The sequence below is a fragment of the Nilaparvata lugens genome, chromosome 13 (genome assembly GCF_014356525.2).
Source record: "Nilaparvata lugens isolate BPH chromosome 13, ASM1435652v1, whole genome shotgun sequence".
NCBI lineage: Eukaryota > Metazoa > Arthropoda > Insecta > Hemiptera > Delphacidae > Nilaparvata > Nilaparvata lugens.
In genome coordinates this window covers 26,143,710-26,167,261 of record NC_052516.1, presented here as the reverse complement: position 1 = coordinate 26,167,261, position 23,552 = coordinate 26,143,710, and the positions used below count along the sequence as shown (strand labels likewise).

The 23,552-nt window shown below is 35.0% G+C and overlaps 1 protein-coding gene across 1 annotated transcript in view; it reads left to right on the top strand.

Moving 5' to 3' along the window:
• The window catches only part of LOC111057898, a 106,435-nt gene that overhangs the window by 3,021 nt on the left and 79,862 nt on the right, over positions 1-23,552 (top strand). The window contains exons 3-12 of the mRNA XM_039440403.1: positions 1,188-1,330; positions 3,987-4,191; positions 5,429-5,588; positions 11,622-11,737; positions 12,720-12,889; positions 15,082-15,260; positions 17,624-17,806; positions 21,592-21,684; positions 22,120-22,256; positions 23,199-23,373. Coding sequence (XP_039296337.1) covers positions 1,188-1,330; positions 3,987-4,191; positions 5,429-5,588; positions 11,622-11,737; positions 12,720-12,889; positions 15,082-15,260; positions 17,624-17,806; positions 21,592-21,684; positions 22,120-22,256; positions 23,199-23,373 — 1,561 coding nt within the window. The remainder of the gene's footprint in view (positions 1-1,187; positions 1,331-3,986; positions 4,192-5,428; positions 5,589-11,621; positions 11,738-12,719; positions 12,890-15,081; positions 15,261-17,623; positions 17,807-21,591; positions 21,685-22,119; positions 22,257-23,198; positions 23,374-23,552) is intronic.

Sequence of the window (23,552 nt, the reverse complement as noted above, 5' to 3'; positions counted from 1 at the left end):
TGCCAAGTCCCGTCGCGTCTCAATATGCAACTAGCCTTATACGTACACAAGTCCAAGATCCTTGTTATTGTCTCTCCTTCCGATGAATCGGCTAGAGAGTAATGAAATATTCATTCAACACAATACAGCTACAAACTATGAAGTCGAATATTAAACATGATAATTCATAAATTAAGGAACTGGAATAACCAACCGGCTTTTTAAAAAGAATCATTGATCTACACATACTAATGAATCTAATAAAGAGATACAGGCGATGTGCGCTCTACGAGCTCTGGCGACAGACTAACTTGAAGAAGCGACTAAACTAGTAGCTAGTAATAATAATGCAGTGCTACATCAGAATTATACAGAGTGTTTCAGAAGAAGTGTCGAACATTTTAGGGTATTGTTCCTGGATGATAGGTGACTACAAATGTCGTATTTGAAGTGTCCAAAACTCAGCCATTATCCTTATAGCTGTGATTTTGTTTTTTCACTTAGGAATTTTTATCTCAAGAACGAAATGTTGTATAGATCTGAAACTTGGGAATAATTTTTAACTCAAGAATGAAATGTTGTATAGATCTGGAATTTGACATGAATATTTATGCTATAAAGAATTAACTTTGAAAAATAAAATGAAAAATTTCTATGTTAAATTTTAAAATAGCCGCAATTTTGGAAATTTACATCGAAAATTTTTCATTTTATTTTTTAAAGTTAATTCTTTATATCATAAATATTCATGCCAAATTTCAGATCTATACAACATTTCATTCTTGAGATAAAAATTATTCCCAAGTTTCAGATCTATACAACATTTCGTTCTTGAGATAAAAATTCCTAAGTGAAAAAAACAAAATGGCAGCTATAAGGATAATCGCTGAGTTTTGGACACTTCAAATACGATATTTGTAGTCTCCTATCATCCAGGAACAATACCCTAAAATGTTCGACACTACTTCTGAAACACTCTGTATAGTGGGTTACCAAAATGTAACTATAGATAAAATGTCATTCAAATAAATTAATATTTTGTAACTTTCTATGTTGTAAATGTGATCTTGTGGTTTATAAATCACAAAATCTTTGTCGTTTTCATTGGATATATTGTCTAATATTTTCTGTAATTGATGTAGTAGTTTTAGTTTTTTGGAAAATAAACATTTATTTTATTTTATTTTTCTTTATTGTGGTTTGAACAGTTCTGGTGACCTGGTACTGTACCATACTCTCAAAGAGCATGAAGAGCCTCAGGTTAGATGGATCCCTTGGTTCGAGGAGGCCGCGAAAGAAGTCCAGTGTCTCACTTTTGATCCTCTAAGCGGAGCCTGGCTCTTGTTGGCATGTAAGTATTGTAGTTGTTACATTTTTCCACGATTATTGCAAATTGTAAGCCTTTGAGTTAATTCGATTTGCTGTACGATCTTTAGAAAATACTTATCCATTGTTGTTTTTAATAAGATCATATTATTGTTTATAGAAAATAACTTGAGTCACTTGAATGTTCAATTATAGAAATAACTAGTAGGCCTACCTACATTTGTAACATTTTAAAATCAAACACGACTATTTTCGATATTTATGCCATTCTCAAGTGTCTTTTTTTAAAATTGATATTTGACGATTGACAGTTATTTTTTATATTTTTTAATTACTATAGTGAGGTCCACGTTATAATGACAGTGAAGAAAGATAGGAGATCAACGTTGCTGATCCTCTGTCTTGTCTAGACGCCTTCTATAGACGGTAGCTGATACAGGTTTATTGATGCAATATTAACTGTTCATTCTCGTTTAAAATAATTTATTATATTTTATTAATTAAGAAATTATATTTTTTCAATATTATCATAATGAAGTTTCATAATTAAGATGAAATATTTTGTTAATTAATTATCAATTCTACATTGTTAAAAAAACATCTAGCAACAGAACAAAGCGAGAAAAAGATAGCGCCATTCGCTTTGTTGAATGATAGACAATAGCAATACTATTGCTTATCAAACACTGCCATTATAACGTGGACCTCACTATAGTACTCACCCTTTGAAACAGTCATAAAGCCAGTTGTGGTGTATGGAGCAGAGACATGGGTTTTAACAAAGAAGGATGAAGATCTATTAAATATTTGGGAGCGAAAGGTTTTGAGAAGGATATTTGGCCCAGTATATGTTGGTTAATACGATCAAATCAAGAGCTGCGTGATGTGTACCGGAAATGTCAAATTGTTGACAAGATAAAAGTGAGGCGTTTGAATTGGCTGGGACACGTTGAGAGGATGAGTGACTCAAGAGTTGTAAAAAAGGTCTTTAGAAACAACCCAGGAGGGAGAAGGCTGAGAGGCTGTCCAAGAAAGCGTTGGCTGGAGGATGTGGAGGATGATATTAGAAAGCTGGGTGTCAGAGGATGGAGACGTAAGGCTGCCGATAGAGTCGAATGGAGAGGTTTTTTGAAGGAGGTCAAGGCTCTGAATGAGCTGTAGCGCCAAGGAGTAAGGCGCTACTGATTTGATCGTATTCGCCATTTAACATTAACATATACTGGGTCAAATATCCTTCTCAAAACCTTCCACTACCAAATATTTAATAGATCTTCATTTTTCTTTGTTGAACCCATGTCTCTGCTCCATAAACCGCAACTGGCTTTACGACTGTTTCAAAGAGTACTATAGTGATGTCCACGTTATAATGGCAGTGTTTGATAAGCAATATCCTTGCTATCCTTGTCTATCATTCAACAAAGCGAATAGCGCTATCTTTTTTTCGCTTTGCTATGGTGCTAGATGGTTTTTTAACAATGTAGAATTAATAATAATTAACAAAATATTTTATCTTTACTATGGTAATATTGAAAGTACGGACCCTTTAGTATTTATTGAAGACACGACCAGTTTTGAACAATTCTGTCATTATATAAAATGGAGGGTTCTATAGTTTGTGCAAGCCTTAGATTGCAGCATTGCTCCTATGGAGTTCAGTTTTGCCAGATTTCACAGACACCAGAGTGCCTGTGAGCTAATTGTGTGAGAGAAAGAGCAAAAAGAGAGTAGTTCTTTTTTATAGAATCAGAATACAAAGAAGTGTGCCAACAGTGTCCTCCTATTGCTATATTGAAATATCATTGACCATGAAGCCCCATGCTGCAAACTAAGGCTAGGCACACACCGATCAGTCAAGACAATACTAGTCACGTCTAGTCACAATAATAGTCCTTACTAGTCCTTCACATAGTTGCTTATGAAGACATGTCTAACTGCAATGACTAATCAGTGTGTGTTGCGACATAAACAACTATGTGAAGTATTGTGTCTGATCATGTCTTGTCTTGTCTTGACTAACTGGTTTGTGCCTAGCCTATGGCTGGTCACACACCGATTAGTCAAGACAAGGCTAGTAACGTTTAATCACAATACTTCACATAGTTGCTAATGGAGTCATGTCTAATTGCAATGACTAATCAGTGTGTGTTGCGTCATAAGCAGCTATGTGAAGTATTGTGTCTGATCATGTCTTGTCTTGTCTTGACTAACTGGTTTGTGCCTAGCCTATGGCTGGTCACACACCGATTAGTCAAGACAAGGCTAGTAACGTTTAATCACAATACTTCACATAGTTGCTAATGGAGTCATGTCTAATTGCAATGACTAATCAGTGTGTGTTGCGTCATAAGCAACTATGTGAAGTATTGTGTCTGATCATGTCTTGTCTTGTCTTGACTAACTGGTTTGTGCCTAGCCTATGGCTGGTCACACACCGATTAGTCAAGACAAGGCTAGTAACGTTTAATCACAATACTTCACATAGTTGCTAATGGAGTCATGTCTAATTGCAATGACTAATCAGTGTGTGTTGCGTCATAAGCAACTATGTGAAGTATTGTGACTAAACGTGACTAGTCTTGTCTTGACTAATCGGTGTGTGACCAGCCTAAGGTTTGCATGGACTATAGTAATAAAAATAATAATAAAAAGTTTTGGTGATAAATATTCAATTAATTTGTCAGGTTTTGACGGCAGTCTCCAAATAGTGCCGATCTTCTCATTGTTCGGCCAGCGCACTCCTCCTGAGGCAGCATTGAACAACTGGTCGCGTGATGACGTCACCAGCGTTCATTACGGCAACGCCGCCAACCTGCCAGCCACCGAACTGTGTCCCACGGCAGTAACATGGTGGGTCAGGCAGTCGCCTGATGTCGACAGGACTACGAGGTGGGTCTATCACTTCATAATTATATACTTTTGAGGTTAGGAAAACTTGAATTCAAGTAAAGTTGACTTCAGGTTTTTATAATCACACATTCAATTCAAACGTTAAAAAACTTGAATTCAAGGACACTTGCCCAATGTAAACACAGGTTAACAGAAGCTTATTTGTATGGCTTTTTGTTGTAAAACACATTGTGATCTGATCTGATTTGGAAAAGGTGCAGAGCTAAAAAATGTTTTTTCCCTACCTTGGAAAGTGACCATTTCTGCACTGATTGCAGGCCGCAAAGAATCATTTTTCCGCTCTAGTGCGCAAAGTAATACTTTGCGTACTCCAGATTTACAACATGGCAACACAAGATAGTTTCAGTGATTCCCGTTTAATGAAAGCTGACAGTTAACTAAGGAATCTGGCTGAAAAAGTACCTTTGGTATTCGGAAGGTGTTATTAAGGTTGTTATTAATAACAAAATTACACATACAAACATTTGATGGTTTTCAGGACATTTTACCCATAATAACTCACTTTTCATATTCAATGGTAACTGCAGGAAAAATTTAATGTGAAATACGTGCGTAAAGTTCGTCTGCTGCACTCAAGAAACCATTCCGCACTTGCCTTCGGCTCGTGCGTAAGCGTTTATATCGGTGCAGCAAACTGTCACTTTGCGCACTAGTTGCATAAATAACTAATTCGTCTGCTTTGTTCAAAGACAGTCAGGGATAGGAAACCAATGTTAATCAGGTGCTGACCTTATAACGTGAATCTCCCTATAGGACAGTGTAATTCTATGTGAGGAGTATTACTAATAATTTGTAAATGTACTCTCTTTCAAATGAATGTAATGCGTAGCAGTGGTGTTCAATAAATCCCTAAGTCATAACTCAGTTTGATAAAGAATATTTCAATTACATTTCAGCTAAATGTGATTGGTATTTTTGAGAACAAGTACAAGATTCAATTCATTTAGAGTATAAAATCAACCTTCAAAATTCAAAATTTTAAATCATCATTCCTGGACCGAAAATCAAGTGACGAAGCAGTGTGTGATTACGTAACCTTATCTTTTGGACAACATTATAATTTTATCAACATTTTTGGAGAGAAATAGTACAGGCTCAGCCTATTTTTTCCTCCAATGTCATAATATTGTATTATGATTATAGTATTTTATAAAATAAATGAAAATGAAATGAGATATATTTGAATTGTAAATGACAAATGCTGTTGGGTTTGCAGGGACATAGCAATAGTGGGCACGAAAAGTGGTCACGTGATATTTGTGTCGCTGTTGAGTGCGACGGTTATGGGTTCGACAACATTTGATGGAGCCATCACTTCGCTGAGTGTCTGTCGCAGCGATGACTCACTCTCAGAAGAAACCACTATCATACTTCTAGTAAGTATTTATACTTCTAGTATCCTACAGGGTTGGGCAGGGAGGTATGGATGATTTGAAATAACAGTTACACACTCATTTTCAAAAGAAACTCAACATTTATTATTTAGTGTATACCTTGGATGTTGCCATTATAAAAATTAAACAAGAAAAAATTAAAACATTGATTATGTACGAAAAATAACATCTGTTAAAGACTGTCCACTTTTGACATACACTCCTGTAGACGTTGTGAGAAGTTGTCCATACTCCTCTGAAGCATTGCACGCGGTACCGCTCGAATTCCTTGTGTTATTGTTTCACTCAGGGCTTCAAGGGTTCGTGGTTTGTTAATGTATACACGTGCTTTTAGGAAGCCTCGTAAAACTAATTATTCACCCCTACTTTTTCGAGAAAACGATCGAACCGTCACTGTCAATACGGATCGTTACCAAACGATGCTGCGTGATTTTTTTTCTGCCAAATTGAGAAGATGACATATCAACGTCAATACTGCATGGTTTCAACAAGATGGGGCGACATGCCATACATCAAAAGCAGCTATGGAATTTCTAAGGCAGACCTTCCCTGGACGTCTCATTTCATTGCGTGGAGTAGCCTCCTCGGTAACCGGACCTGTCACCTTATGATTATTTTTTATGGGGCTACTTGAAAGCACGTGTATACATTAACAAACCACGAACCCTTGAAGCCCTGAGTGAAACATTAACACAAGAAATTCTAGCGGTACCACGTGCAATGCTCCAGAGGAGTATGAGCAACTTCTCACAACGTCTACAGGAGTGTATGTACAAAAATGGACAGCCTTTAACAGATATTATTTTTCGTACATAATCAATGTTTTAATTTTTTCCTCTTTAATCTCTTTAATGGCAACATCCAAGGTACACTAGAAAGAATTTGAGTTTCGTTTGAAAATGAGTGTGTAACTGTTATTTCAAATCATCCATACCTCCCTGCCCAACCCTACACAATATAAAAAGAGTACTTGATAATTTTCTTTTCATTTCAATAATATTGTAGTAGTCCTATGAAAGACAAGTTGATACTCTTCTAGATGTTGTGAAAATTTGATGATGAAGTGCCATGCAAGATATAACATTGCCTTATCTGCCGTAGAGGTAACGCTAATCTGGTACGCCTCTGGCAGTTGAATGAGTAACATCGATTGTTAACAGCTCCGTGTTATTAACCAGTTTTTTATCAATTTAAATCATTATGCAGTGTTCAAAATGTGACAGTGATGTTCCGGAACAGGACCTTATTTTTTGTTGTGTTTGTAAAAAATATTTACATTTCGTGTGTGAACTTATTAACGAAAAAAACTTTCGTAAAATGTCAAATGACACTAGAAGTAAATGGAAATGTATAGTGTGTAAGTCGGTGGCAGTAGCGGGTAAACAGCAGAAGCAGATAAGCAGTGCAGACGGCGCCAGTGCGGGTGACAAAGCGGCATTGTCTACTGTGGTTGAGGCGGGGGTCGCGGTGTCAACACAGAGTGCCGCCGCTCCGTCTACCTTCACTTCTACTAGTAGTAGGCCTACAACTACTCTCTCACAGGCTGACCTTCAAGCGATCGGCCAAGTTGTTAAACAGCTGATTCAATCGGAGTTGCCGCCAGATTTCAAAACTGACTTCGCTGAGTTTAAAAAATCGATTCAATTCATTTCGGAGGAATTTGAAAGTTTCAAAAATGATTTAACATCCATCAAGCTGGAGAATGAAAAAATTAAAAAGGACAATGAAAAATTGAAAAGTGATAATGAAAAACTGAAAACAGATATTGCGGACCTACAATCTTACAGTCGTAGAGATAATATTGTGGTTACCGGAATAACAGAAACAAATAACGAATGTGTCAATGAGGTTTTTAATATGCTTTCAAAAACGATTGGAAGTGAGTTAACTGCTAGAGACATAAGTGTTGCTCATCGCCTTCCCAGTAAGAAGAAAGAAAGCATCAAACCGATAGTAATTAAATTCGTACGTCGTCAAGATAAGATGTCATGGATGGGTCATTTTCGTCTAGCATCTTCGCAGGACAATAGTGGGGCTGGTATATCGGCGAAAAACATTTCAGCTGTTCTACCTGAAACAAGGGTGATGGCTTACGAACATTTGATACCTTCAACGCTTGAACTGCTAAATACGACCAGAACAATCGCTCGGGAGAAAGGATATCGCTTTGTGTGGGTACGTGATGGTAATATTCTTGTCAAAAAAGACGAAACCAGTAAGAATGTTTTACATATTAAAAGTGATGTGGACCTTTCTAAGATGTAAGTACTAAAGACTTGTTTAACAATGAACAGTAAAATAATTTTATTATGGACATTTTTGAAAATTTAGATGAATTCGATGAAGTTGAGACATTATGTTTGAATAACTCTAATGATTATTACAATATTATTTCTAATCAACCCAGTGTAAATTTTGATATAATTCATAGTAATATCAGATTCATGGGAAGAATTTAGACGAGTTCTGTTTAGAATTTGCTAATGTATTGCCATTTATAGACATGATTGTATTATCTGAGACGGGTCACCAAGGTGTTAGGCCCATAGGGTGTGATATACCTGGTTTTAATCAGTACTATTCAATGAATCACACAAATAGAAATGGGGGTGTAGTAGTTTACTTGAAAAAAGATTATGATCATGTTCATGTGCGGGAATGCACAATAGTTGGGGCTAGTTGTCTCGTGATAGAGCTGAAAATTTTTGAGGAGGAGTGGGTTATTGTTTGTGCTTACAGATCACCTAATGATAATTGCCAGGACTTTGTTAACTCTTTAGCTGAGCTGCTTTCGAATTTAAATTTAGGAAAAAATATTATATTTGTAGGAGATATAAATATTGATATCTTGAATAATAGAAATAACATCCACACTGAATCTTATTTGAATTTATTGAACGAAAATGGGCTTATATCTTATGTGAATTGTTTTACAAGGGTTCCATTTCAGGGAACACCTTCGTGTTTAGATCATTATTTCGGTAATGTTCACACTAATAAGCACATTGAACCCATGGTATTGAAGACTTGTATTACTGATCACTATGTTACTTCTCTTAGGGTTCGTTGTGAAATAGACTTGACTAACAATGCTGCTCAGTTGCCACTTGTTGCCACCAGGCTCGATTATGATAGGCTTTTGTCTCTTATCCAGTCTGAGGGCTGGCAGTCTGTATTTTCTAGTAGGGATGTTAATGTTTCAACAGATAACTTTGTAGCAACTCTACAAAGCTATATTGAAAAATCCACTATAAATGTAGCCAAATCTAGTTCGAGGTTTAAAAAAATCAAGCCATGGATTACTCAAGGTTTAGTATTTTCTATTAGAAGAAAGCAAGCTCTATTTAACAAATGTAAAAAGGAACCATTCAATTTAAATCTGAGAAATTATTTTAGAAGTTATCGAAATAGATTGACAGTCCTTATTAGAGAAGCTAAACGATTGTATTATAGCAGAAAAATTGAGGAGGCTGGAAATGATGTAAAACGGACTTGGAATGTAGTTAGGGAGGTAGCTGGTTGTAAAATAAGGAAGGAGTGTTTGGAAGAAATTGAAATTGATGGTAATGTCTATAGTGCTAGGGATAATCCCAATATATGTGCTAATGCTTTTAACGATTTTTTCATCTCTATAGGAGAGAAAATGGTACAAAATATTCCTAGTGAGCCTGGTGACGATTTGCAACCAGACAATCCCCACAATCCGCAAGATTATTTTACTTTTCAATATGTATCAGAGACTGAGGTTGTGGAGGCGATCGAGAGTCTTAGAGGTGCATCTGGGCCTGGTCATGATGGCATTACTGTATCTGTTTTAAAATCTGTTAAAAGTATTGTTGCCTCTCCACTCAAACACATTATTAATGTAAGTTTTGAACAAGGTATTTTTCCAGATTCTTTTAAAACAACTGTAGTAAAACCAATATTCAAATCACAAGACAAAAGGAAAATTACCAACTATAGACCTATAAGTTTACTTTCGAATTTGGCTAAAATAATTGAAAAATGTGTAAAGAGACAGCTACATAAATTTTTGGAAGTGAATAATATTCTGTCAAAAAATCAATTTGGTTTTAGAGAGGGGATGGGAACACAGGAAGCAATTGCTGCTTTTGTTCAAGAAACAATCTTAAATTTATTTTTTTAAGTGCGTACCTTGGATGTTGCCATTATAAAAATTAAAGAGGAAAAAATTAAAACATTGATTATGTACGAAAAATAACATCTGTTAAAGACTGTCCATTTTTGTCCATACACTCCTGTAGACGTTGTGAAAAGTTGTCCATACTCCTCTGAAGCATTGCACGTGGTACCGCTCGAATTCCTTGTGTTATTGTTTCACTCAGGGCTTCAAGGGTTCGTGGTTTGTTAATGTATACACGTGCTTTTAGGAAGCCTCGTAAAACTAATTATTCACCCTTACTTTTTCGAGAAAACGATCGAACCATCACTGTCAATACGGATCGTTACCCAACGATGCTGCGTGATTTTTTTCTGCCAAATTGAGAAGATGACATATCAACGTCAATACTGCATGGTTTCAGCAAGATGGGGCGACATGCCATACATCAAAAGTAACTATGGAATTTCTAAGGCAGACCTTCCCTGGACGTCTCATTTCATTGTGTAGAGTAGCCTCCTCGGTAACCGGACCTGTCACCTTATGATTATTTTTTATGGGGCTACCTAAAAGCACGTGTATACATTAACAAACCAGGAACCCTTGAAGCCCTGAGTAAAACAATAACATGAGAAATTCGAGCAGTACCACGTGCAATGCTTCAGAGGAGTATGGACAACTTCTCACAACGTCTACAGGAGTGTATGGACAAAAATGGACAGCCTTTAACAGATATTATTTTTCGTACATAATTAATGTTTTAATTTTTTCCTCTTTAATCTCTTTAATGGCAACATCCAAGGTACACACTAGAAAGAATTTGAGTTTCGTTTGAAAATGAGTGTTTGAATATCCGCTATTTCAAATCATCCATACCTCCCTGCCCAACCCTATACAATATAAAAGGAGTACTTGATGATTTTCATTTTTATAATATTGTAGTAGCCCTATGATGGAAAAGTTGATACTCCTCTAGATGTTGTGAAAAGTTGATGATGCAGTGTCGTGCAAAATATAACCTTGCCTCATCTGCCGTAGAGGTAACGCTAGTCTATAAAGATTAGGGCTATCTGTTTGTAATAATTGCTGGTTTTGTAGCTATTGCGAAAAGTTGACTGTTTGGAATTAGTGAAAACTTTATTATTGGCCCTCACTTTTTTCAAAATACAGTCAAACTGTTACTGAAAATTTATGTAGAGTAACAGTGGTGCTTGATTTTCTCTGCCACAAATGTGAAGACAACATGTTATCATAGAGAAAAGATTACATAATATGATATTACTATCGTATTTCATAAAACTTTAAAGTAAAAAAAAACACTCACATTCTTTGATGTGGCGACGTCCGACATTTTCAAGCCAAACAGAAACTCCTAAACTCCAAACAGAAAGCCTAATATGATATGTATATTATCAAGCTCAATAGTGTATAATTCCATCATATCCACTTATCCACTCATCGTTATAGTGCTACTACAACTGTTAGAATGAAATAAACATTTTCCAATGTCCTTTGTTATATGTTTTATTTACTCACCAGAACATCTTGTACATTGAGAGCAGAGCAGCTATAGAACAATGCAATGCATACTGTCTGTATTGCTTTTACCCCCTCCACAGCGTCAAGAGGCTTCTATGCACAGCAATAACATATTTCATTATTTCACAATAAGTAACATTGAAATTGAAATTGATTTATTTTCTTCTTCTTTTACAAATATAATACAATATTGAATGTGAAGAAGGCTCCTTATATGGGCAAGTGCCTGTGAGTGAGGAGCGAGAAAATATATTAAAAATATATGAAGTATAATATATTATACTGTATTTTGTATTTCTGTAGAAAGTTATTTTTTGACAGGATTATGTTCAGACTCTATTTATGTGTTATTTCAGGTCACTGGTTTAAATCAGCAACAATGGAAAGTGATTCTTGAACACAGGGAAACTGGAAATTATTGGCCGTTTTTGGCAGACTCAAAGCTCAATGATTCCAGTATTTCTTCTGGAAGGTAAAGGAAAATATTACATTTATTGGATAATAATGGGTTGCATTAAATGTTCAAAAAGGTAATTAACTGCTGTATCAACCTGTATCAATCCGTATCAACTACTGTATCAACCCGTATCAACTACTGTATCAACCCGTATCAAACTGTATCAATCCGTATCAACCACTGTATCAACCCGTATTAACTACTGTATCAATCCGTATCAACTACTGTATCAATCCATATCAACTACTTTATCAACCCGTATCAACTACTGTATCAATCAGTATCAACTACTGTATCAGTAGTAAAAATAAGCTAACCTTGTGCTATTCCTCTCCCAAATTTAGATAACACATAGTCTGAAATAGGCTAAGTCTTTTATTGTATGAAAAAGACTAAGAAATTGTCAAAAACCACAGATTTATTGATACTTAGAAAGACCGGTTTCGGTTATTATACCATTGTCAATCTCTGATAAAATGATTTATTATAACCGAAACCGGTCTTTCTAAGTATCAATAAATCCGTGGTTTTTGACAATTTCTTAGTCTTTTTCATTCAATATGAATAATTACCACAATATCAACTTCTCAACTACACAAAAAGCTAAGTCTTTTAGTTCTTCAATTCACAAAATTTTTAGTCCTCAAGTATTTTTACAAAGTAGATTTTTAAATGTAGATGCTTAAAAACTAAACATAGAAGAAATATTTCACATTATTATAACTAAGATAGGAAATATTCACATATTAGAAATATAATTTTGAAGAATTACCAAAAAACAAATTTAATTGATTGTGAAGTGCATTTTGTGGAATAAAATGATATTTTGATTCGATTTTATTTGATTGATGCAACCAATCTGACCAGTAGCCCATATTACATCTTGCCTAATTTCAAAATACAGTATCTCTATGAAGAACTCTGTTTTTTGTTGAAAATACATTTTGTTGAGTTGAATTTGGAAAATAATAAAATAAATTTTCACTTTTCTCTCCAGTTACGAGCCGGATGAACACAGCAGACTGAGTTTCCCAAGTTTTCCATCGGCCAGAACACGTCTGCAAGGCTTGAAGCAGCTTTCTGTCGAGAAGCTAACTTCTTTAAGGCAGAAAATCACTGATACTCGAAGTAGGGGTTTGGCTGGCGGATCTTCACTAAAACGAAAGAGTAAGTAAATATTTTACAACTTCCCATAATATTTTTTGTCATATTTTTAATATATTTTTTCTACAGATACCTTGAAAAGTGACCATTTCTGCACTGATTGCAGGCCGCAAAGAATCACTTTTCCGCTCTAGTGCGCAAAGTATTACTTTGCGTACTCCAGATTTGCAGCATGACAACGCAAAATAGTTAGTAGGTTATATGGAGCACCAGTGTAGGAAAATCAAAATTAATTTGGTAGCACTGACTGTGGTATAGTGAGGTCCACGTTATAATGGCAGTGGAGAACAGCGGTGTCTATTTATTATGTGCCTTGATTAATTATATTTCTACATCGTCAAAAACAGATTTGGCTTCGTTGTGGAGCTAGAAAAGGATAGTACTGCCTACTTTGTCGAACGATAGACAAGGATAGCAACATCAAAGTTTTTCAAATACTGTCATAACGTGGACCTCACTACATAGTCATTTCAAAGCTTACATAAAATAAACCCCCTTCAAGCAGTCAGATAAATTTTCAATTGAATTATCAATCATTATAATTTAATTATCATTATTATTATTATTCAATTTTAAATAAATTAAGGATTTTATTAATAATAAAATTACACAGAAAAACGTTTGATGGATATCAGGGAATTTCACCCATAATTACCCACTTTTCATATTCAATGGTAACTGTAGGAAAAATTTAATGTGAAATACGTGCGCAAAGTTCGTTTGCTGCACTCAAGAAACCATTATTCCACACTCGCCTACGGCTCTTGCGTAAATGTTTCTTTCGGTGCAGCAAACTGTCACTTTGCGCACTAGTTGCACGAATAACTATTTCTTCCATTTTCTCCACACATTCACAGTTTTAATTCTTTTAAAACATGCCTTTGTCTTCTGTATCTTGCTCTTGATTTTGGGTCATTTATTATTTTCTTATCTGCTTTCCCTTTTTCTTCTTTCCAATTTTCTTCATTCACTCTTTATTCCAAATCCTATAATATTTTCTATAATTTGTCATATTTACTTCCATTTTCAACCAATGTTGTTTAATCATCATTCACAATCTTTTTTTCTGCTGAGGATAATGCCCTCATGGGCTTTAGGCGTGTGCGTGGGTAATGAGACGGATAATGATGATGAAATATGAATGAATGGATCTACAGATTTAGGTGGGTTCTAAACCAACGAAAAGCGAATTTTTAAACTCATAAATGGTATCAGAAGAGTTTCACTTGTTACCACTCATTAGTAGAGCTTGTTATTTTACCAATAAAATATCATTTGATTCAAATAGGCTAATACAAATCTGATTTATTCTAGTGTTTCTGCAGAGAGTTTAACAAGCATCCCATTTCCTTTTTCCAATTTCTAGTAGCCTACTGTGATATACAAATTTCTAGTTTGATTTGTGATATTTTAATGTTTCTGCAGACAGTTTACAATGTGTTTCCCCTATTTTTAATGTCCAGTACTTTATTTTGATTTGAGATATTCAAATAGTCTCATTCCTTTTTTTAATTTCCAGTACTTTATTTTGATATGAGATATTATTTTAGTTTTTCTGCAGAAGTTTGAAGCAGAGTATTATTTTCTTTAAGTTTCTAGTTTTTCTTAATTTTTGTTAGCAGGTAACCCGTGCTCCGCTAGGGTCTAATTAAAAACTTGGCAAACTGAAAACTTTACCTACTGAAATCACAGTATACATACAGTATGGAAACTCGGCTAGTACCCTGGCGCAAAAATCCGCCATCTTGTTAGGAAGTTCCGCATTGTAATAGTATTGATGGGAGGTTCGGATCACTTTACTGATCCGGATCAATTGATCTCGTTCACTGCCGCGAGCTAATCAGAAGACCAGGATTGGAACTTCCTAAGGTCACGTGACGTGTCTAGTATTTGTGTCATGTAAAAAAGCATTGGTTAGATAGGCGTTTGATTGTCAGTATCCATTCTGAACCTATTCTGTGCTGAAATCTAGAAGAAAATAAGCCTATAACCATCCTCGTTGAATTGAGAATCAATATGCAGCATTTCAAGTTAATCAGTTGAGACGTGATGATTCGTCATTCCTAAATTTCATATCTCTGTACGTCTATAAGCCAATTCTTCCCTTTATTATATTATCGATTCTATTATTTTGATGTGTAATATCAATGTTTGATTTGTGATAATAATGTTTTGATTTGTGATTGTTTGTGCAGACAGTTCAAGCAGCGAGGACTCGCTGTCTCGGTTCCGGCTGCCTGTTGAGGGTGGTGCAGATGGCTCAGTGCCCAACAGTCCCCGGGTGCTCAGCATGGCCAACATACAACTCACTGCCCAGCATCTCCACAAGAGGACCTTCCTCACCAGCTACTACAGTCCTGTCAACATTGTTACTGTAAGTATCGTCCTTTTATTAATAATTCCTATAAAATGAAAACTATTCCTTAAATAGCTCATAACAACAGGGATAATCTAGTAGTATTAGTAAATACTATTAATTCTTTATCCAAGTGAGGTCCACATAATAATGACAGTGGAGAAAGATAGATAGGAGAAAAACAATACCGATTCTCTGCTTTGCCACTGCCTTCTATAAATGATAGCTGATACCGGTATATCCTATGTAGGCCTAATATCAACTAATAATTCTTGTTAAAAATGATAAATTATATTTTATTTATCAAAATAGTTATTTGTATATCTAGAGTGAAAAGTACTGTTTTTTCTCCCTGAGGGAAAAGTTTGAAGCCCGAGGCGAAGCCGAGGGCAACAATTATTTTCCTGAGGGAGAAAAAACATTTTTCACTCGTGATGTACACAACATTTTTCCTCCACCTACATTTTTATAAAAACTACAAATAAAATAATTTTTGAAAACTTACGTGATCAGTAAAATGTGTTACAACATAACCCAAAAATTAAACAGCTGGCTTGTTATCACACAGTTCACCGCCAACAGAGCTATGCGTTATATGTCAGCAAAAGATGTAACAACAATGGCCGACTCGACTACAACTATGATGAAGTTCCCGTTTCAAATTTGATTAGTTAATGGGGAATATTCGTTGGCTGGTATTTTGAATAACATTGCAATAATTTTAGCATGAAACATATATTTAATATATTGATCAAATGTCTGGTTGAGGTATTGAATTTAAATGGTTTAATGACTACTCTATAATGCTTCCTCATCTGAGCTTAGACCTTCTAACCTATTTCAAATGTAAGTTTTTTAAATAGAGATGCTTCCCATGTTATTTAAATTGAGTTACTTTTACGCTCTAGGGAGTTTTTCTGTTTTTTCCTCCCAAGAGCAAAAAAGTGACACTAGTATTATGTTTCAGGGAGTAAAGTAGGCTCTTTAGAAAGTTGGTGGAGGAATTTGTGCAACTAGTGCGCAAAGTGACAGTTTGCTGCACTGAAAGAAACGTATATGCCCGAGCCGTAGGCGAGGGTGGAATGGCTTCTTGAGTGCAGCAGAGGAACTTTGCGCACGTATTTCACATTAAATTTTTCCTACAGTTACTTTTGAATATGAAAAGTGGGTAATTATGGCTGAAATCCATCAAATGTTTGTGTGTGTGATGCTGTTATTAATAACAACCTCAATTCATTTAAAAATTAATAACCCAATTGAAGTTAAAAATTCTCAGCCAAAGTTCTCATTTTTATTCATTCAAGAATCAGAAAAAATACAGATAGAACAAAAAATTCACATTCAAAATACACGCCAACAGCTGATTGGGATGGCTGCAAGATGGCTGAACCGACAAGCGCGCAACCTAGTGGGAAGAATCGTACCTGAGCTTGTTTCATCCAGCTAAAAACTACAGAAACAGGATTCAGAAATTAAGACTTTTGCTCAAATTACCGAGAAAAATGCTCAAAGTAAACTAAAAATATTTATAAAAAAAAACATAGACAACAGAGAATATTTTTATTGTAGTATTCTTATGTTTTTTTTATTTATATGGATATCGAACGGTAATCATTTAACCTCAAAATTCGAATTTTATAATGTATATTTGCTACTTTTCTCATTGCTTGCAGTTGAAATAATAATTATCAATAGAAAAGAACTATTATTTATTATTAAATGATGAGAATTCGTAAACGATGATTATTTAATTATAATTTAGATGAACATTATTCTTGTTTTGGATTTCTAGATTGGGATTTTATCATAAATGTAGGGTAGCCCATTGAAATGATTCTTATCTAAATCTAACCACAGTCATTGTTACCAACTTAATTTTTGTTTTCGTGCACTAATCCTCCATATAACCCACCAACTATTTTGTTTTGCCATGTTGCAAATCTGGAGTGCAGAAAAAATTTTCCCCGCACTAGAGCGGAAAAGTGATTATTTGCGTTCTGTAATCAGTGCAGGAATAGCCACTTTTCAAGGTAACTGTAGGAAAAAATATTTTTCAATGATTTTATAATAAATTTTAATAATTGAGATTAAATATTTTGTTGATTAATTATATTTCAACATTGTTGAAAAACGATTTGACAAAATGACGCAGCTACAAAAGAATAGCACTATCGTCTTTCTCTGATGTCCGTCTTTCTCTGATGTCCGTCTTTCATACACTTTTTTAACGTGATTCTAAATTTATGTTGAAAACGTTTGTGTTGCTGTACCATACAGGTTTATTTTCTACTGTATTTATGTCTGCGTTTTTGATGTCCGCGTTCTTGATTTATTATTTATACATTATTTACGTGGTTGTAATAATATCGTTTTTGTTGCAGGTTTTCTGTACCAGTGTGGACATGAACCCAGTGAGCGTGCATAAGCTGTGTGTTCCCTGTGGATCCCTCTTACTGTGTGACCACCTGTTCTACGTCAAATCAGCTGATGGCAAGAAGTTGTCCATTATCTCCACTCGGCTCTCAGAATGTCACGCCAACTCTGAGAAGCACCTCTTCAATAGTGTCAGTTGTTATCTATTGGTTTTTTATTGTTGAATAACGCGGACATCATTCAAGATGTTAATAAATGATGTAATCATAAATCAAGGTTGACTGGTAGAGGAGACTTGTTATAACCAATGTAAGCATAATAATTCAAGCTTGAGTTGTAGAGAAGACTAAACCTAGCTACGCAGTGCAGGCTGGATGCTTGTCTGACTCGGACTAGGCGCTGAGACAGCGAATAATAGCAGCGTTGGTGGGAATGCGAGCGGCCGCAGTAACATCTTCCACCCAGCAATAGTCGGCGTAGTTCCGCCTAGCGGACAGACGAAAGATCAATCCAGTCGGTTATTTGATCCTTCCAGCCAGGCTCAGCCAAGCAGCCGAGACAATAGAACAATGGAGTGGCGGTCCTATTCGCGTTCATCAGCAGTTTTCTTTCTCACGATTATTATGATTTGTGTGTTACCTATGATCAATAATAACTCCAGTCACCAGTAAAAAGTTTCCAGAAACGTGGTTTACTACCATATTAATGACTTTTCATGATGATTTTCAATTATTTAAAAACACTGTTAACATTCTGAGCCTTCAGGCTAAACTTGGGGTCGCTGAGAACGAATCTGCAATCAGAATTTATCACGAAAAATAACGAAAAAATCCCAGCTGTTGATCTTCCGGCAACCGTTAATAGTCATCCTGTAATGCGGCCAAAACACTTCCAAGCCAGACACCCATCTCAAATGACAACAACGCCAAGCTGTGAGAAACCATCCTGCACTGCGGCGCTAGGTTAAGGGCCGGATTCCGAGCTCGGGATTTGGCTAAGTTCTAGACTTTAATCAGCTGGAGTCAGAAAATTGGCTTTCCAAAACGGGGCGTAGTCGCAGTCATTGTCATAGTCACGTTTGAATTAAATTTCAAAAACTAGAAAATTAAACACAAAATAAAATTAAGAAAAAATAGTGTAAAGTTTCAGCTATTTTGAATTATTTAGAAATGTTTAATTTCGTCAAGGAAAAACGTTTCCAATTATAGAAATGAAAAATTAAAAACTGCGACTACTGTTATAAAAACTGCGACTACGCCCCGTTTTGGAAAGCTAATTTTCTGACTCCAGATGTTTAAAGTCTAGAATTTAGCTAAATCCCAAGCTCGGAAACCGGCCCTATAAGTCTCAACTCCGCCTAATAAATAGCTAAATAATTTAATTTCATCAATTTTATTCAGATCTATTTGTATCAATAATACAATAAAAATGCAACACTTGCTAAGTCATCAACAATAAATCATTTGTAACTGAAAAAATGGAAAGCTTTTATCACTAGCTGGCTGGAGGGGTAACTAGAATGATAGCCCCACTTCTACCTCTGCTCAGCATCTTTACTCTGTCAGCCAAAACTGTGCGATCAGCTCTGGTTGAAAGTTAAAAACTATACTTTCACCTTAGAATGAAACTGTTATAGTCTGGGTTTTTCAAACCTTCTGGTTTATGCCACAAATACAATAATATATAGTTAATTGTGTAATATGGATATAGATATAATAATCAGTTATTTAAGATGTAATAAGTATACAAAATAACGTTGTAATTATGAAATTGAATTGATTTGCCATCAATAATAAACGTGATTGAATTTCTAAGTTCCACAATTGAAACAAAAAACTCAAAATTTTGAATTATTCAGCTCGTGATCATTTAGTATCACGTGTTATAATTTAGATTCACTCTATAATGTCAGTCTTGTGTATAAATTACATCAGAGCGCAAAATAACAACATAGATAAAGGTATCAATCATAGATATATATATCGCAGTCAAATCAAAAAATCAAATCAAATTTTTTATTCACAATACAAACAGTTAAGGTCCTGCCTAACCCAAAGGTTTTTCGGCGGGTGCCCAGTTACAGAAAAAAATGAGTTACAAAAGATAAATAAACTTAGACAAAATAAATATTACACTACAAAGATTTTAAGTAAAAAATGAAAGAAAACGAATACAAAATGCAAAATAAAAAAATCTGGTGTGGCGCACTCACACAACTTTCCTTGCCGTTATGAAAATTGATCACCTGACGCTAGTGTTCCCGCGCATCTCAAGTCTACTATTCAAAGATTTGAGCCAGCTGGTGACAGGGCAATAATGCTTGAGACACACATGAGGGATAGCAGACCTGCTATGATTATATGATAGTGAATGATTTAATAGAATCAACAATAATTTGCAATTGAATAATCACATTTTCTCGAATTTAAAGCTTATTTTCAATTTTAGGTGAAAATGTTACTGAACATTAATTGTAGAGATTTTCATGTTCAATCTACTCCACTTTTTTTTTGTTTCAATTGTATCTGAAGCCTGATAATTGGGAATCTATCTGCATTGATGGGGCGGAGCTCCAGAAATTTTTACAGATATGGGACTTATGGCAGTTGATAGAGCATATCAATGACTAATTTAGGTGTGAATTTGATCAAAATCGTTGGAGCCGTTTTCGAGAAAATCGCGAAAGCCCTCCCATCTTGAATTGCATTTGATCGAAATTGTTCATGTCGGATCCTTATAGTGGAAGGACCTTAAGTTCCAAATTTCAAGTCATTCCGTTACATTGGGAGATGAGATATCGTGTACACAGACGCACATACACACACACACACAACACACACACACACACACACACACACACACAACACCACACACACACACACACACAGAGAGAGACCAATACCCAAAAACCAGTTTTTTGGACTCAGGGGACCTTGAAACGTATAGAAATTTAGAAATTGGGGTACCTTAATTTTTTTCGGAAAGCAATACTTTCCTTACCTATGGTAACAGGGCAAGGAAAGTAATAAAAAATATACATCAGATTTATCAGTATTAACTATTTGTATGGGGAGTGGCCGTAGTCGAGTGGATCAGATGCTGGCTTTATGATTCAGAGGCCCGGGTTCAAATCCCGGCCCGGGCAAGATATTTATCTCTGGCCACTCCCGTGTTTCGGATGGACACGTTAAGCCGTCGGTTCCGGCTGCCTAAGAAGCAGTCGTTAGGTCATGTCAGAGGCCCTGAAATTGATCAGTTGCGACCTGAAAACTCTGACACCAGACCTGAGCCAGCCAGGTCACTCGATATTATTTGTACAATTTGTTACATTGAACTTACAGTTTAAACTGATATGTCAAATGAAAAAGCAAGTGAAACAGTTTTGTTTATTTGCAACAGTGCGCTTTTGCGTGCAAAATTTTCACCGCAGTTTGCTTAAATTGGTTTTATTATCAGTGAACATACAGAAGATACTATCTGAGACGCTCTAATAGTGTAAAGATTAGATAAGTGTCGCTGCATAAAAAAAAGATAGCTGACTGCTGAAGGCCCACTGTTGTTTGGGTCTTCATAGAGTTCACTTCTGAACACACTACAACTATAACTGTATAATAATTACAGTATTTCAAATATCCAATCAAAGCTATACTGTTCTGAGTTATTAAAAATTCATGATGTAGGTTAGGTTAGAACTACGGACTTTTGCTAGTGCAGATATTGACCGTAGAACGAAATAGCAGAAGAAAATTTGAAACAAGTATGATGTAATATAATGAAATGATATTTGAAATAATTGTTATACTATTCCAGCAGTTGGTTAACTGCATTTTCTAATAAAATCTTCCAACATTGCAACTACTTCTGATTAAAAATCAAGAACTTTCTTTGTTGTTAAACGTTATAAATCGCTCATTTGCAATGTATTTTCAATTCTTTATTTCAAAAACGGATAAATTATTTCTCATTTTCATTTCAGGATGCCCCATTAGAGTCCATGTTACAAGAGTTTGTTATGGATCATGATGAATACATAATGAATCTTCATAGGATCCCAGCTATTCCATCTACGGTAAGTCATATTTAGTATTCATTTTTCATTTATTGATATCATTTCATTTGTCAAGAACAGTAATACATAGCAATATAGGCAATATAAATCTGAGTACCCTTTTTAAATTATTTCGTCACAAAAGGGTACTAAGATTTATATTCAAAAGTAGTCCTTAAGAAAAAAAGACAATATAGGCAATTATCATTTAAAATAACAAACTCTCTGATGATTTTTAAATGAATTATTTCACAATTGCAAATTTATTCAATGACGAACTTTCATGAAGATTCTATTTATATTCCGATCTTTGATTCTCCAGCTACGAAATTATTTTAAAATTTTATAAAACATTAAACTGTGTATTATAGAACATTGTAAACATGTTAATATTAAACTCTTATGATTTTTCCTGTCTTTAAAATTGAATATATCTAATTTATTGATTATTTCCAGGCCAATGAAAAACTAATGGATGGTCGGAAATCTCATAGAAATAAGAAGGGTAAATCTGGCTGTAGTCATATGGAAGTGAATTGTAAAGATTTGTGTGCTGTAGTCACTAACTTGGCTGTCTACATTGTTAAACTCAGGTAAGCGCTCTTAACTCTTCTTATCAAAACCTATAGAAACAACAATGATTTATATTTATGATAGTATATTATTTTGTCTTTGGCTTAGTTTGAAACCATGCGCCATGTTCCATCCATAGTTGTCAACTAGAACAGTGTAAAGTGATTTAATATCATATTGTAACATTGTGATTTAGATTGGTGCATCCACCATTTTTTTATATTAATGATTGACGACCTGTTTTAGCAAATTGTGATTATTTAAAAACACTTTCAAAGATGTATAAGGAAGAATTGGAAACAAGTAGTGACTCATGTATACTAGCAATCAGTTGCAACATTTCGACTTACGTGCTATAAATTTTCGGTTCTAAATTTATTGTCTAAATTTAATATTTTCTAAATTTGGCTTAGTAGTTTTGTGTTTTGTTTCGGTTTTGTATATGTTTGGACTTTTTAACATCAAAATGAACTTTATTCCGAAGTGAAAAGTGTAAATTTAAAGTATTGTGCTCACTATAACCTTAGTGTCCGGTTTCCCATTAGGGAACTTTGGACTATATACGGCGAGGTGGAACTACCATTGGGTCTCCCCACCATTAAAAGCTATACGCTAATAATATACCAGTTGAATGATACAACCAATTGAGCTAACATAGAGAAATCATTATTTCAATTATTACATTAAAAACCTTTGAAAAAGGGGGCAATCCACCAGTTCCCAGACGGGAATGGTTGTGTTTATGACAATATGTGAAGTTTGTTATAAAAGTTTATACAACCTTTGTTACAAAGTTTATACAGTTGTTTACAATTGTATACAGTTTACATATACATTACAATTGTACAATTTCACATATACATACAATTGTATAAAGTTTTATACAATTGTATAAAAGTTGAACAATCTAGTTTTAATTGCATATTTGTGACTAGAATCTCTGATTTTTGTTTCAATTACAGGGCAGTGCATGAAGAAGTGTTGGCCTGTGTGAAGGACGTAGGTAGGATGGAGGAGGGGGAGAGGCTGGCCCGGATATTTGGTCTCGATCTACAGAAATTGCTCGAGTTGGCTGCCGATCAACAGTTGGATGCTGGCATGTTGGAGTCTGGCATTTCCTTGTACACTCTGTCGAAAGTAAGTCCAATTTATCCCAAGTTACTAAACATTCTGACAATGTTATTCATCTATGTAGGAAATATTTCATCTTGAAAGTCACCAGCCCACACATGATCTTAACATGCGTTTAAAATGTTGTTAATTAAAGTAACAAACTCACCAACAATAAACATTCAGTCATCGAAATGGGCTCAAAA